This window comes from Haemorhous mexicanus, chromosome 8, assembly GCF_027477595.1.
Source record: "Haemorhous mexicanus isolate bHaeMex1 chromosome 8, bHaeMex1.pri, whole genome shotgun sequence".
Classification (NCBI taxonomy): domain Eukaryota; kingdom Metazoa; phylum Chordata; class Aves; order Passeriformes; family Fringillidae; genus Haemorhous; species Haemorhous mexicanus.
The window spans coordinates 26,848,111-26,865,271 of NC_082348.1; the positions used below are offsets into that span (position 1 = coordinate 26,848,111).

Consider the following 17,161-nt stretch of genomic DNA (forward strand, 5'->3'; position numbering starts at 1 on the left):
GCTGGACAACAGAAAGAAATCTTTTACAATGATGGTGGTAAGGCATGGGAACAGGTTGCTCAGAGAACTTGTGGACACCCCATCACTGGGAGTGTTCAAGGGCATGTTGGATGGGACTTGGAGAAATTTGATGCAGAAAAAGACAGCCCTGTACATGGCAGGAGTATTGAATTAAATAGTCTTCAAAGGTTCCTTGAAACCCAGCCAATCTGTGATAAGCAGACTGCTGCATGGAGTAGCAGTCTCACCTACAGCTCTTAGACTTGATCAGATCCTCAGTAGGTTCTGACTCTGTAGAGAACTAATTGCTCCTCACTCCAGTGGAAAACTAACAGAGATGGAGGAGCCTCAGCACTCCACAGGGAGTTTTGTATGCCTACAATAGTGGAGTATGAAGTACTTTGCTCAAAGGGAAAGGAGAGACTTATCCTGACAGTGTAGTGCTCAGTGTTTATCAGAATACAGCAGCATACAAAGCAGCTGTTATTGGACATCCAGATGGGCAATTTCTGTTCCTACAGATTTGTAAACCAAACTTTAAAAGCTCTATTGTCACAAGTCCACACACTTTCTCTGAGAATGCTCTGCATTACCTGAATAATTGCTGGATGCTGTGTTGACACATACAAATCCATTTCTTTATCCTCTCCTTTTGGTACAACAAGCATGCTCTGAGTCTCCATGTAAAAGTGTTTCTGTCCCCCAATGCAAATCTCCCCTGATCCAATGAGAAAAACACAAGTATTATGGAGGGAAAAGGACAGAAGAAATCAACCAGAGAACTAACATCCCACCATAATGTAAATTATAGCAATCGGTGTCAAATCCTCTGATACTTCTTGTATGAAAGAGCAACATCTAAAATAAAAACATAAATTAAAATCCTTGTAATATTAAATTGGTCTTGTTCCAGTAGCATCACCAGAACTGGATTAAAGCAGAACACTATTGCCCACAAGTGGTAACAACAATCAATAAAGCCTAGATAAGTTAAACAAAGCATGCACATACTGGACCAGGTCAAGAAGGAGGCCACCAAGATCATCAGGGGGCTGAACCACAGGATGTATGAGAAGAGGTTGAGAGAGCTGGATTTATTCATTCATAAGAAGAAAAGGTTTAAGAAGAGATCTTACTGCTTTTTACAACTACCTAATGGAAGGGTGTAGACAGGAGCAAGCCAGACTGTTGTCAGAGATGCCCAATGGAAAGATAAGAGGCAATGAACAAATTCCAGCTAGATATAAGAAAAATCAAAATCAGCATGAAAGCAATGAAACACTGGAACAGGTCCCTATAGATGTTGCATAATACCTCCATATTTGAAGGTATTAAAAACATGACTGGACATAGCCTGTAACAACCTGCTCTAACCAGACCTACTTTAAGTAGGAGGTTGGGCTAAGACTCCCTCTCAACCTAATTATTCTGTAACTTTTTTCAAGAAGAGATGATGCAAAAAACTTGAATGTAGCAGCAAACAACAATACACTAGGTTTAGCCACGCTGTCTTCGAAGTGCCTAAGGATTTTCTCAGGCCTAATGACTACATGAGAAAAAAGGTAGAACTGAGACTTGAAGAGCAGACAGCCAAACCCAAATACTGACAGCCAAAAATTTCTCATCAAAAGTATTCTACAGTTTACCTTCAATTATATTATCAACAGTTTCAAATGCCTCATCAACATTTCCTTGTTCTAATTTTCTTTTTGGCTCAAAGAATGAGTCGTGTTTTATAGCTTCCTGTAATGGAGAAAAAGAGAAATAGGGTGTTTTAAGTATTTTTAAGATTCCTAGCTTGTTGCAGCATTTTAGTCTCAGGACCAACATCATTGTCTTCAGAGACTGGAACCACCAGCTACCTAAATCAATGAACAGCTGTATTTCATCACTTTACTGTCATTGATGAGTTTGTTTATTCAATACCAGCAATTCTTTCCTGATGCATCTTGTGTAACTGATGACAGCAGTTTCTGAAGGAAATGCATTCAGTTTATTCCACCTGCTCTTCCCAGTCATACATCCAGGAAGTGACCAAGACACCATACAGTAAGAATGAACTGCATCATTCAAAGTGTGATGCCAGTAAGAGGAGAAGAAATCACAAGGACTAAGTAAAGGTGGAATCTATTTATAAATTAGCATGTGGTTTATTTCTAATAAGATTTAACTGGATTTTCAATACTAATGAAATGTTAACAAAATTTGTCAGCCTTTATCTATTTTTCTATCAGAAAGATTGTTCCATTAGACCATACACACATTAAAACAAGCTGTAAAGTGACTACCAGAACTAATGCTGATTGCCTGTGTGTTCTTTGTTCCTTACTCCTCTTTAATCCAGGGTAAATCCATATGTGACTCTCACATTACACTTCTAAAATATTCATCCCTAACACCTTTCTTTCATTTTCCCCCAACAACTCCTACGTCTCCAGCATAGCTTTCAAGCTAGACAACAGATAAAAATGCTAGAGATAACCAGGAGCTGACTGTTAGCCACTATACACATGCTGACTTACCAACAGATAGCTACCAGAAAATTAGAAACCAGCATTGCCTTTTCCTCACTTGGAACATTTGGAGAGTTCCTTTTTTTTTGCATTCTAATGTTTATTACTATAAAACTTGTGAGACCTTCATACTTTCAAAACTGCTGCCTGCCTATCACAAGTGGTCAAAATTAGACAAAAGGTTAAAAATTTATTTATAGGAAGACATGCATACGGCTTAATTGGATGTTCAAATCCATCTTGTTTCCTTAAAAATCATATTTTAAAAGCAACTAAAGAGTATGAACTGCTTCAATTCATTAAATAGGTAAAACAATAAAAAAGCAGAAGAAATTATTAGTACCTCAATTGTTAAAATTACTGGTTCCAGCATTTCATACTCTATCTTCACTTTTGCAGCTGCTTGTTTGGCATGAACATCTGAATCTGCGACCACAGCACAGACAATCTGACCCACGCAAATCACCTGCAGAATACACATCAGTACTGGAATGGTGGATTCAAACAGCTCCCACATGTGCTATTGATATTCTTATTTTACATCACCACCACTTATGTTTCCTGTTTAGAAGTTTTCTTTGAGTTAGAACTTTTGTATTTTTACATCATCCATGAAGCTAACAAATTATAAAAATACCACTATAACTATAACTACAGAATTAAGGAAAATACACTGTTCAGAAATGGATAGTGGGACAGCAAAAGGCTGGGGGAAAAAACCAAAACAGTTAAAATTAAGAAAATCAGTTGCAAAAAGATTGTATTTATACCTCGTTTCTTGCAAATATAATCTCTGGATCATCAGAAAAATGAAACTCATTTGCAGCGGGCACATCATGAACTGTTATGACATCAAACACACCTGCTCCTTTTAGGGCCTCTGAGGTATCTATAGATCTGATTGGGATATGGGAAGAGAGAAGTGTAATTCATTAATTATACAAACTGATCACAGAGGAAGGGAACACAATACAGAGGTATATTTCTTGTACTACCAAGATTTGCTCATAGGCTCACACACACCTTTTCTTTCTGTCTCTGGCATGTGGAAAAGTGCAGATAAAAGACAATTAAAGATTCTACTAACCTGCTTCATTTATAAAAAATAATTTAGATACAACAGGGAAATCATTGGCCCATTAGATTGCCTGAACTGCATTGGCTTAATAAAAATCACTGCACAATTACAATGCTACAACTGCAACTTTCTAAGACCTGACAGCCTACACACATATTGCAAGATACAATTACTCATCTGCAGATGGAGGATTCATGTAGAGAGATATAAAAGTTACAAAACCAGTATAAATGGAGAAGGAATGGAAATGTCTAGGTGTAGAAGGATCAGAAGGAACAGCAGAAGGTCTATAAGAACAGCATGTTCTGATAGCATCTACTTCAGCAGGTCATCAGATCCCAGCACATGTACAGGCATCTTCTCTGGACACCCAGATCAGGAGACAAAGGAGACTGAATAGATCCTATTGACTTGCAGAGATGGGGGTGATGTCACCTCTGTGATGGCACCAAAAAAAGGGCTGTCAAACCCAGCACTGACCTAAGAATAAGCCAGGAAATATGACAAGGACTCAGTAGCTAGAAGCCCCAGTCCTACCTGCCATGACAGATCACTTGATTATGTCTTGGTGCCTGAATGTTGAACAAACTGCTAGGATAGGTGTATCTTGGCAGCATAAAAGCATACGTTGAAACAGTTTTCTTACAAAATAAAATCCTCTTCTCCACCCTTTTATTCTATAAACCTCATATGAGCTTTGCCACCTTGCTGCTGCAATGTTGCCACACCATTTCCTACACTTGGAACAATTTTCTTCTTTCATCATAGAGTTAAAGTTTAAAAGCAGGGTTGGTAAAACTGAATCTTAAAGTCCACTTGGCACTGCACAGCTGAGCAGTTTGTGGAGGTAGCTGGGCTAGCTCTGGGCTGGTTTATGGACCAGAAACAGTTCACCCTTACTAGTACAGTAAAATGGAGTGAGACACTTAAATCCTAACAAACCTTTCTACTAGTGCAACAATACTGCCTCCAGCATGGATTTGGCTGCAGGAATCAGGCATGCTGTTCTGTACACATATAACTCATTAGTCTCTCTAAAAATCTCAGACAGCAGCTCATGATAATACTTTCTTCAGGTCCACTTTGAACACTTACACAATCTTAGCATGAGCTCTGGAACTAGTGACAGGAGCCAGGAAAAGCTCCCCATCCACAGAAGGAAGGTCATCAATGTAGACTGCTTCCCCAGTGGTGTGCTTTATCCCAGACTGGTGCATAACGGGCCGTCCTACAGGGTCCTGGGGAGACTGGCTCGGGTCTACATCCTGCACAGTCAGAAACACACACCCAGCACCCCCAGTTAAAAAAAGAACAGTCTTGTTACAGTGATCAGAAAATTAGATGAACGAACAACTGCTCATACTATCATTTTCTGGTTCAATATTGAAAGAGGTGTGGCTGCAGGAGGTGACTGCTACTCCTTGGGATTTCACTCTCCTCTTTTCTTCTCTTATGGAACCTTCAGAGAGTCCCACATAGGTTTGTTTAGCTGGATTTTTTTCCTTAATTATTTACATCAAAGTGACAAACCCAGCACTTTTTCAGAAGGACATTTTCCTCCCTTACTGAATAGTGTAACAAAGCTTTGATAGTTTTCTGAATTATTCTCACAAGATTTTGCTCTGAATGTTACCAGTGTCAGGTGGTGTACTAAGAGCTATATATGCAACGATTTCTAAGATTTGTCTTCCTCACTGAAAGAGTGCAAATGATCATGTAAATCAGTGAGAAAATATTGCCTAAATATTTTTTTCCCAACTTTTTCCTTGCATCTGTGTATTATTTAGTGTCTTATTAATCTTACTTTGCTATTTTTAAAATTTTTTAAATTAATCCAGCATTTCCAGTTAAATCTGCCACATCAACTAATGTTGCAAACTTCCAGAACACCTTTCCAATTTTTGTGTCAGTATTCATGATAACATTTTCCTTTTCTACATTTAGAATTAGTTAATTGTTTACAACTTAAAATGTTTTTACTTCTACAGCTTCTAGCACACAAGTGTTCAGGCAACACACTTCTGCTTCCTTCACTTTCTGGCACATTGTCTACTATTGGCACAAAGTCAAGAACAAACACTCTGCACTCGACTGCCTGAAGTTCCTCAAATGGATGTCTCAGCCAAACCACTTCAACATTTCCACCACACAATGACCACATATTTGGATTTCAGGATAAGCATTCTTTTTATTCATCTTGATTTTAAAAGCTTAATAATATCCAAATGAAGGAGCACAGACAAAAAATATGGCCTTACAAAATCTAAATAGAAATTTAAAATGGAAAAACTCAGATTTTCTGGGTATCTAAATTTCTATTGCTCAGTGCCAATTGATCTGAGTAACCAATTGTTTCAATTTCTGATGTTCAGTCACTTTATTACAGATGGGGAATAAACTGGAGAAAAGTCACAGAAATAGTCCCCTTGATCCTGGCTCCTCTAACTGCCTCTTGCCCTTTTTTTTTTTTTAATAATAACAACTCTGAAGGAAACAATATAAAAATTTGAACAAATTTGAAGTATTTAAAGCAAGTCTTTTTCTAGGGAATAGCCAAAAATCAAAAGAAAAACAAGTATTTACCTATATTTCATTTGAATTTTTCTTTAGGTTTTCAAAAGTTGGTATTTTGACTTGTGTATTGAGGGTGTCAAAATATCAAAAATCCTTGCAGGTGTTTCCACCATTAACTATTTAAATGGCAAGCTCAGAATATACCAAATGTGTTCTTTGCTGCTCTCTACTGTTGATTTAGGACAACCTGCTTGTGTTAATTTGAGCACACAAACATCACACACCATCTTGATTCCTAAATCCACAATAAGACCTAAGAGCCCCTGAGGATCTTGAGACAACAATACTATAGCTATGCTACAGTGTATATATACTACACCTGGGCTTTTCAATTTTTTGCTTTGTTTTGTTTTTAAAATTTCTTTCTAACTGGCTTGCACACTGCAATAAACCAATTTTAAGCAGTCTGACAATGGAGTTTGCTTAGCATATTTATCTTCAAAGAACTGCCTAGAAGAAGTGAGTATACCCCAGAATCTATTTTTACAAACAAGGATTCTCCAAATGAGATACAGTTAAAATCAACCACTAAAAGCCTTTTGCTTCCAGTCCTTTGGAAAATCTGAACCTGACCTTCACACCGTAGCTCAATGTTTGAACTGTGACTTTTTACCTATTCTTATAAAGCACAAAACAATGTCAGAATGAAATCACTTGCCTGATATATTTGGGTACTCTGGGGCATTCTGGTTTTGAAATCTTGTAGGACACTCTGATATTCCACAGGTATGCCAGGATAATGGCAAGGATCCTGAAAAGGAAGTAAATCACTACTAAAACTAACATTTTGAACATTACAATTAGAAAAGCCAACAATCAAAATCAAGCACAAAATCTTTATACAGGAAATGCTTTCCAGGCTCAAACTAGAAAGGCCCTAAAACAACAATCTAAAAACAATGTAGACGTTTTAGGTGTCACTAAATAATATTTAAAAATATATTAGATTCAACAAATACACTTTTTAAAGTAAGTAACAAAGTAGGGACCGACAAGAGCTTTGTTTTGAGGTCTGATCAAAAGTGGCTCAGAATCACTCCTGGTTCCAAACAATTACCTATAATGTTGATTTAGAGGAAAGAGCTCAAGGTAACAGAAGTAAAGTGTAAAAGGGATATTTTTCTCTGTAAGAACATATTTAAGACAAAAAAAGTAAATTACCCTAGAACATCTTGGCAAATGAAACTTTAGTGTCCTCATCTCCCAGTCAACAGCTCATACAAGAAGGAGGGTTGGTTTAGTATCTACAGTTTTTTTCCAAAGCCTTTATTTCTATTTCATCTATTTGTGTTTTGAACTACGGAGTAAGATCTTTTGTATATTGTCTTTGGGTCTGGGAGCTTGCTACTAGTGTGTTGTTGTATTAATGTTGCTCAAATAGTCTTATGTCCAAGGTAAAGATATCTGAGCATCTAAAAGTTAAATGGGCATCTCTCCATCAGTCTCTTTGGGAGTTAAACACCTAGGTTACTGTGTAGCTCCAAACACCAAAGACAATGATTTAGCACATTGAAAGCACTAACATATAGCAAGAACACCCATTTTATTTGCTTGCACAAGAGCAGACATGAAGAACACCTGGTTTGCTCAGCCTGGAGGAGAGTCAAGAGAGACTTCACTGAGGTCTTCAACATCCTCACAAGGGAAAGTGGAGGGGCAGGTATTGATTACTTGACTCTGCTGACCACTGATAGGACTGGAGGAAATGGCATGAAGTTGGGAGGGGAGAGCTTTAGGTTGCACATCAGGAAGAGATTTTTCACCCAGAGAGTGCTTGAGCACTGGAGCAGGCTCCTCAGAGCAGTGGTCACAGCTCCTAGCCTGAGTCCAAAAAGCATTTGGACAACACTCTCAGGCACATGGTGGGACTCCTGTGGTGTCCTGTGCAGGGCAAGGAGTGGGACTCCATGGTCCTGATGGGTCTCCTGTAACTCAGTATATTCCATTATTTTATGAACTAATTTACCATTGTCTTCAATGACTGCGATACTTCCAGGAAAAATCTGTAGAAGAAACTGACCATCAAAGTTTTCTTATAGTCTACATTTTCATCACCAGCTGAGCCTGGAAGAGCAATTTCTTTAAGGACTAGTCTGCATGCTTCATCCAACATTTGTTCATTCCAGTGTCTGTTAGGAAGAATAATAGATACAATCAGACCAGGACTAATAAAAAATAGATATCAATTGCAGTATTTTATGTGAACCATCGACCACAGACATAATCCTGCTCAAAATGAAGCCAAAATATTGATTCTAATAATGTCTGCAATTTTTTAAATGGTGTAGATCAATGTTGCTCACAGAGCTGAACTCCCATAAGTAAACTGAATTAAGTGCTATGCCAGCATTTTAAAATAAACAAATACATAATTAAATAAACCCTATTACAGCTTTAAAGCTGCTTTAGCAGTCTTACTGATTCTCACCATACTGCAGATACTATCCTACATTTGAAAAAATGTAGATATAGATGCAAAATATAGATACTTTTAAGGGATCTAATTAGCTGTTACATTTTCTGAAAGCACTGTCTTCTTCGAGTATCACAACACTGTTAATTCTCCATAGTTACACAGCCACAGATATCAAAATATTAAGTCTGTTAGACTAAATTTAATCATGTTAAGCATCAAAAAATAGTGAGCACTTCAACTAATGAAACAGTTGCATACAAAATAGCAAAAAAGGCCACTGGGGCTTCATTTAGTGTTATTTTTATGCTGCTTCAATTTGCAATTTTTTTCCTCCAAAACTTGGAAAAGTGCTGCAAAGTGGGAGGGAAAGTCAGGGACTAATTCCAGAGATTACTAGGACCTTGTAGATGAAGATATATTGAAAAGGTGAAGACTTGACTTGTGCTTCTAACTTTACTGGGCATGTCTAATGTTCTCAAACTTTGTATCTTTTAGAGACAAACTGAAGGACTCAAGAACACTGATGAGAGGATTCTCAGATGTATGGGTTACAGAGTAATTTACCCAGCCTTGCGTTTAGGTGCTCAACTTACTGACATATACCTCACCCACTTATCTCACAGGCCATCTCTCGTATCTCTCTGCATAATTCACACTGGAGTTGCACTTCATGTGCAAACTCCAAGATGTAACAATCCTGAAAAGTCATCATTAAGGCTTGATCATTCACTTGAACATACAAGGCATCAGTCAGGCAAATGAAATCTTTCTGTACTTTCATGTCCCAAGGAACATGAACCCAAGCTTTCACAGTCCCTTTGCTCAGAGACACACAAGACAAAGAAATTTTACCTTCCAATAAGTGTCCAACAGGTTTGTTTAGCACAGACTGTTGTTGAGACAGCACCTCCATAGAAAATGCTTAGATCCTTTATAATGTCTGTACCTTCTTCAAAAAGGACCCTCATCCCAGCATTGGTTATCGGAAGAGCATTTTCCCGTCTTGGTGCTTGTCGAAATGCAGACACATACTCCCCCTGAGCAAGATCACACAGAAGTGCAGACATGTGAGTACCTGAAAGTAGAACTTGTTATTGCACTATGTGAAGCAAGAGAACAGAAAATGAAGAGCACAAATTCAGCTTCCTGAGTATTCAAGACCATGCACTTTCTTCTCTTGACCTTTCAGTAGATTTACCATCTTTGATTTTCTAGCAGCTCATACCCAATCCTCCATCACCTACACAGTTCAGATGACCTAGATTTTTCATAGTAGATAACAGGAAGACAGGGATTTTGTGGACCTGTATTTATAACAAGACCATAAGTTTAGAGGCTTCAAGGTATTGCCAAACTTCAGTATTCAGATAACATAACCCACAACTCTCTTCTAAGATCCCATATCCACTCTTGCAAACCCAGTATCAGTTAAAGACTATTATTCAGTTCAGCAACATTTATGGAAACACCACACACACATCTCATCTTATCCCATTTTAAAGAAAAATCCTCAGGAGATGACAATGCTGGGATGAGAGTCACAACTCAACAGGTGAGCAGCCTGCTTTGGTGAGCACAATGGCAACTTGTCTAAGACCCCTTCCCACAGGGGAAAATTGCTATTTCCCTCATCATTTTAGGGCAAACTTCTTTTTGAATATTACTCTTTACATAGCACTGCCAGCTACCTGCTGAGGTGTGTTTTTTGGCTGAAACCGGGAGATAGTACGGCACTGAAATGAATAGATGTAAGGAATTCAGAAAGTGAGCAGTAACAGTGCTAGTTTAAACAGATGGATTATGCCCCTTCTTGCTCTTTATTTTACAGTCTTTAATTCTGCATAAAGCAAATCTAAAACTAATAACTTACCTTCCTAGAATAGGGAATATGGATAGAGACTAAGATCTCTTCTGGTGTAATGGTATTGTTACCAACTCCATCTGCAAAAATATCATTCATAGGAATCTGTCGCCTTTGTCCTAAAAAAAAAAAAAATTCAAAAATCTCAAATCCAGATAATTCCCTCCAATTGTGCAATTAGCACAACATCAATAGTAATTTAATTGGCAAGAAATACCTGCTGCCTTCCTGAAAAAATAACCTACAGAGCTTACATAAAAAACTATCAGTGATATGTTCTATAAATTCAACTGGTTGCTCCATCTTCCATAACATCATAATAACAGATTGCTAAAAAAAGGACCCAGAGGTCAATCCCCATTATGTAATCCTCTCTTCCAATACTGCCATGATGACCCCACCCTCACTCCTGTCAATTTATTCCAGATCTCTGCAGCTGCTGTCATAACTACCTTTAATTCTAAAACATACAAAATGAGTTTTAAAGAACTGCTGCATAAGTAAAAAATCATTAGGAGGGTGGGGCTTTTGTTGTTTAGGTTTCGGGTTCATTTCTTCTTTTCTTTGTTTGCTTTTCCCCTGAGATTCTGAACATTTCCAGGAGTCCAGAAAGAAATAAGTGCTATTGCTCTTTCCTTTCTCATTCTAATATTTTATTCTGAAAGTGAGCATATTCTGTGATGGATATTATCAAAGTTAAAATTTTCAGAAGGGAAGATGACAAAATTCTGCAAGGAACCTAAATCTCTAAGAGCCCTTTGAACACTTAAATGCTATAAAGACAAGCTATATCCTCCTACCTCTTGAAGCCAGACTGAGCATGCAGTTGCTGGCTGCCAGAACAGGATTCAAGTCTGATGTTGATTTTCTACTTATGATGTTTCCACCAAATGACTTGAAAAAATAAAGTAGTTTGTTACCTTTCTCTGTAATTGTATTACATTAAGTGACAATATGACATGCAAACTATATGTTCATTTATACGTATTGAAAACTACAAAAAGAGGTATTGATAGAAAATTCATGGCAAAATCAAAATTAAAAACGCAAGTTCTACATGTGGTAGGGACCAATTTCACATTTGTTACAATTTTTTCAAACTGTAATTGCAAGTAATTCCCAACATACAGCAACATTTCTTATCTGTTCTCCACCCAGAGTTCTCAATTGCTGCAAGACAGCACAGAAAACCCTCGTCTTCTCTTCAGGGAACTTGGCAATTGCATTTGTCAAGATGTCTTTCACTAGAGAGAGGCTGCAGGCAGCTCCCAGAGTTAATCCTGTAACCAAAAGATTATCAAAGTGTAACGTGTGCATTGCTTTATTGCCTGGGTTTTCAAGGGTCTTCAGACTGTAGAGTTAGGACAGCTCATGTGAGCTAAGGCAGATAAAAGGAGAGGAGCCTTTGCATTTTAAAGGAACTGGAACTTTTCATTTCAGGAGTCTGAGGGTAAAATCCCTAGAAATTATGAAATAGAACTAATACCTCACCTCTTCTGTTGAAAGGGAAATCCCTTCTGTGCTTCCAGCTGCCCATCCCAACTGCTTCCCTTGCACCTTGCTTTGACTGAGTAAATGTTTAGGAGACATCACACAAAGGTGAGTCAACTTTAAAATGCTTTCAACAGACTTCCTATTCTAAAGCATGACTTTCATCCTAAGGTGATCTTGCTTTGCATACTACATTCTAGTTATTCTTCTAAGGTGGGGGTAGGTAGCATTGGCAGCAAAAACACAAATAGTCCTAACAATGAAGACAGTATCATTTTTCCCACTAGAAAGAGAACTCATATGCATTTACTTGAGGGTTTTTTTGTAAGACTAGACTTTAATTTTTTTTGTAAATGGTACACAGTTCCCTTTTACTAAAAATAATTATTTACATAATAAATGAATGTTTTCAATGAATACTGGGATTCAATTAAATGTATAAATGAAAATAGAAATAAATTGAATGCATTTTAATTAAGCAAAGCAATATTAAATTGTGTATTTAAAAGAAAAATTTAATCAAAACAAATTTTGCACTTAAAGAGAGGAAATACTATTTCTGAATGGCAAACTAAACTCCATATCTCTTGTTTTAGAACTAGTAAGTCTCACCTCCAAATACCTAGGTTTTAGTTACACTTTAGTTATACTTTAAAGGAGGAGTAAGAATTCTCCCAGCTTCCTTTCAATTCCTAGCTACTTTTCAGCTAAGAACAAACTAGCCTTTGAATAGAACTGGATAACTGACCAGAAATATAAAAAAAAGTTGATTCCAGCATATAGCAAGTAATTTCATCAAATATGACTTTCCTTAAAAATTTGGCTATAAGCTAGTACAAGGTAATTTTTATTCAATTACTTTAAACTATTGCAGTAAGTTGAGACCCGTTCTCATTGTAGCTCTAAACCACTGGAAATTATTTAAAACCCAAAATCTAGTCTAACTAAAAAAACCTCCATGCTTACTATAAACATCTAAGTTGAGGTTCAACATTTTTAACCTTTTACAATTAATGCTGTTATGATTGAGAATGAGATTAGTTAATGCATATCAGTGATACCAGTTTAATCACAGCCTTTTTTCTAATGTAACCAAGCATGCCACATGCTAACTCTCCCTGTGGTTCTGTATGGATCTCCCTCTGCTATTCAGCAGAGCCTGGTACAGCAGTCACAGAGCAAATCCTGCATGACTGATCACCAGAACCAGTATTACCAGAATAATCACCCTCGCACTAAGGCTCCAGATAATATTGCTGGTCAGCTCTGCACTGAGTCAGGAAGACAAAACTATCCTGCACTGTGTTGTTGGCAACAGCCCCCTTGACCTGGGAAACAGCCAAGCACGCTTAGGAATGAGTTGCTCAGCACTCTGGAATGGTGCAGCATTCCTTCCTGCAAACAAATCTTCTGTTTTGGAAAAAAGTAAACTCTACTGACCATCGTTTGTGTATTTCAGCACATTCAGATCAGGGATCCTTGCAGGAGCAATAAGAACTGGATGGAACACACCTCTGAATTTCATGTCAGGTCCTACAAGATAGGAATAGACTTAGACAAAAGGCTTTTCCATAACGACAACTCCCACACACTGGAACGGTAAGCTTAGGGATGAAGATGCAAAAAGAACAAATATAGCCCCAGTCCTCTCATGCACACTGGAACTAAAGCAACTGGAGCTGTTCTGATCACATACATACCCACACTGGTGTTCCCAACCACAAGAGGTGCTTTAGGGTAGGTGGCTTTCAGATCCAGAAGTTCATCCAAGCTTACAGGAGAAACCCATGTTACTCGCTCCCCACAAAAAACCAGAGTTCTTTTTGGTTGATTTTCTGCCATTCTCTAATGGAGAAACATGGCAGATTTAAATATTTAGACATATAGACAGAAGTGAGGTCTAATAGACAACAGACTGAAAGTCAAAAATGCTCTTAAACAACAGCAATTCTACATAATCCTTTAAAATTGGACAAAAAGGGAACAGAAATGTTATGCTGGCTAATGTTTGCACAGCGGTGAAAGTTGAGACTGTGTGGGTAATATGTCATCATATGGGCTAATAAACAAGAATGATAATAAACAGACCGCTAGCAAAAGATGTAGGGATAGATCCTGCAATTGCTAAAACTGTTAGAAAAATGATTTAAAAACACTTAGGGAGGTATTTGCCCACTTAGCTTGCTTGGAGAGCACCAATGGCACTGACAGCAGCATTCCCTTCTAGATTATGCATGCACTTAAGTGTCTCTGGCTGTTCTAGCACTGCTCACTTGGAAATAGCTTCTGACCCAGTGCTGGTACAAACACACAGACAAGAACTCCTGTCCTGCAATTATCAACCTTCCTCCAGAAGGAATCAGCTAACTCCAGAATCTGGCTTTGAATCTCTGCAATGGTAATAAAGTAAAACAAATAGCTTTCAATTTTCCTAGGGCAAATACTGCTGCCAATAATTAAGGATGCCTAACACTTTCCATCCCAGCTGTTTATATCTTTGGCATGCCTTAAACACTGGGGCTAAACGCTCTCTGATCTGGGTGGCCATCAGGGAACAGACTAACAAAACTATTAAGCCACAAAATTATTTTCCACTGTTAAAAATTGTTTGCCATTCAGTTTGCTGTGAAGTATTTGTATCTTCAGCTGCTGGACTGAAAACCCAGTTTAGGTTGCTTCTTTATCTTCTCACCTAACACCTAACTCTGCAGCTTCATTCTCCCCAATATGACTTGTTTTGGGGGATGTGAATATTCAATAAGCTTACTGGGCAAAAAACCAAAAAGGAGTATAATAACATTAAAATGTTTTGACATTTCTTCTGATGAATTACTGCTAAGCAGGACTTCAGAATTAATTCTGAACAGAGCATCAGAATAGTCTATAAGCAGCAAAAGGTACCATTAGTTCTGGAGGGAATATAAGCTCCTGGGTGGGATCCAAGGGCTGGAATTCATCTGTTGAAAACAGGCTGGTGGACACCTTAAAAAAAAGACAAGCAAAGACCAAGAATTTTCTCTCATCATTAATTTCATACAACAACAACAAAAGCAAAAGTAAAGCCAAACCAACAGACTGCCACTTAAGTCAGTAAAAAATTAGTTATTTCATTATCATTTTGATTTGTTTTCATATCACCATGTATCATTTGGAGGTGCTGAGGTGAAAGAAGTGTTCATAATATTTTCTTAAATTTTACTGCTAACACAAATGACAGTGCAGAGCAAGCAACTGAAGGACTAAGTGCAGGCTTCCTGTAGTTCTACTAAAACTACTTAGTTTCATGCCAACCTAATGTACTGAAAACCCCAAGAAGTAGATCAGATATTACTGAAAGAAAATTAAGAACAATTTATGGAACAATGTATGGATAAGAGGTTTCACATAAAATCACAATCATAGCTCTAATTTTTAAGAGTGTATCAATTCTTCAGAGTCAAGTCAGCACTTTTCCTAAGAGACCGGTACTTAGAGCATCACTGATCATTGATTTAAGCAAATTTCACATATGCCCTAATGTCTTTCACAATGTAATTCTCACTGTGTTGGTAGAGCTCAGACTATAAATATTACTGAACCTGAAGAGCTGTTGAAATCTCAGCTCTGCAGACCCAAACTACCTTATATGAACTATCTGACACAGACAGTGCTATCAGAGCCTCCTCATACAAATTTACACATTGAATTCTCAATTTTTCAAAATATTTCCAAATTTCTTGTGAGGAAAAATAAAATATCATATTTATCAAGTACTATATGCAATATTCTAAGTTTTATATTGAAGTAGGGTCAGTAATATATTTAAAACTTTACCTTTTCTTCATTGTCAAACAAATCATCTTCCTGATCCAAGCAACATTTTCCATTTGCTTTCCTTTGACAACAAATGGATTCCTAAAATACGAAAAGACCATTAGTGAAAAACTGCCCAGAGTGGCAATGAGTTAAAGCTCATAAGAGTGACTCTGTATTTCAATAAAGTTCTAGATGAAGTTTAATAACAAGCTTAATTAGAAGGATTAAGTGTTAAAGGAGTGATATTAAAAAATTATTTTAAGTCATCAAATGTTGACATCCTTAATACAACATAATTCCCACTGAGCAGAATTATTTTGACATTGTGAGAGAGATGTAGGTGGTTTGTATTGTTTCCTTTACCAACTGTTCACTCCCATTTCTCCTCGGTAGGTTTCTGACACATTGCATTGCACGATAAATTCTAAGAATGTGGACTGAAATTCTGCTTTTATTCATGCCAATACTAACCCACAGTAAACCACATGGAGCTACTTCAGATTCCTCCTCATAATCCAGGTTAGACACCATGTTCACTTGTGTTTGTCAATTTTTCTAATGGGTTAGGCCATTTACTCAGAATGACGTTTTTAAACAGAGGGAAGAGATGATCTCAGTGAAAATCTTGATGGCTTGTACATGCATATACACTGATGGTCCCAATCTAGCACTCCTACCACCACTACTTCTTACCTTACAGAAGGTTTTACAGGCATCTAGGATTGGCCTGTATCCAGTACAGCGGCACAAGTTCCCTGAAGGAAGGAAATCAGTCAGAAAAAGCTTTGCTCTACAGACGTGGCTTTAGAATGTCATATTTATGTGAGTCTTGTGTTTTTTAAGCTTTTTAAATTTTTTAAGCTCAAGGAGAAGTGTCAGCTCTCAAAAAGACAAAATAGAAAAGTGGCACAAGACTTAGGACCCTGCAGCTCCTGACAAAAAATGCTGCTGTTCCAAGGGGAGTATGAAATAGTTGAGATCTGCACTACAGTGAATGCTGGCTCCAGCTGAGTATGCAGGAGAGTAAGAGACTGTACAGTACTTTTTACCTACTCAAAATGTTGTTCTCTCTCCCCCTGACTTTTTTCCAGAGGTGAAGGAAACTAATGTTACACCTCTAAGCTCACCACACAGCAACAGGAAATGTCTTTGGCTCCACTATGACTCTAGAGCACAATAGATGACAGAAGACTATTTTACTTACAATAAATGCTCACACTTTCCCTTGCTGAAGATAGTCTGCATCTCTCTGCCTTATCTGTTTTAATCCTACTGCAAAGGGCCTGTCCTGCAAGGCTTATGACATTCTCAACACCAGATATAAACAGACCTTGGAGATGCTCAGATGCAGCTGCTTCTCCAATATGACATCATTTTTGCACATCTGATTTTAAGCGTTTCAAAAGACACATACGGGGATGTTTTGAGTACCT

The 17,161-nt window shown here is 37.6% G+C and overlaps 1 protein-coding gene across 2 annotated transcripts in view; it reads right to left on the minus strand.

Annotated features, from left to right (window-relative positions):
* Nucleotides 1-17,161, minus strand: part of AOX1 (aldehyde oxidase 1) — a 38,763-nt gene that overhangs the window by 16,364 nt on the left and 5,238 nt on the right. For both annotated transcript variants that reach the window (XM_059853342.1, XM_059853343.1), the window contains exons 6-21: nucleotides 16,422-16,483; nucleotides 15,747-15,827; nucleotides 14,835-14,915; nucleotides 13,634-13,778; nucleotides 13,374-13,466; nucleotides 11,571-11,722; nucleotides 11,243-11,336; nucleotides 10,452-10,561; nucleotides 9,434-9,618; nucleotides 8,132-8,294; nucleotides 6,824-6,916; nucleotides 4,687-4,856; nucleotides 3,284-3,410; nucleotides 2,857-2,979; nucleotides 1,647-1,743; nucleotides 594-718 (exon numbers count right to left, since the gene is read on the minus strand). In XM_059853342.1, coding sequence (XP_059709325.1) covers nucleotides 594-718; nucleotides 1,647-1,743; nucleotides 2,857-2,979; nucleotides 3,284-3,410; nucleotides 4,687-4,856; nucleotides 6,824-6,916; nucleotides 8,132-8,294; nucleotides 9,434-9,618; nucleotides 10,452-10,561; nucleotides 11,243-11,336; nucleotides 11,571-11,722; nucleotides 13,374-13,466; nucleotides 13,634-13,778; nucleotides 14,835-14,915; nucleotides 15,747-15,827; nucleotides 16,422-16,483 — 1,901 coding nt within the window. The remainder of the gene's footprint in view (nucleotides 1-593; nucleotides 719-1,646; nucleotides 1,744-2,856; nucleotides 2,980-3,283; nucleotides 3,411-4,686; nucleotides 4,857-6,823; nucleotides 6,917-8,131; nucleotides 8,295-9,433; nucleotides 9,619-10,451; nucleotides 10,562-11,242; nucleotides 11,337-11,570; nucleotides 11,723-13,373; nucleotides 13,467-13,633; nucleotides 13,779-14,834; nucleotides 14,916-15,746; nucleotides 15,828-16,421; nucleotides 16,484-17,161) is intronic.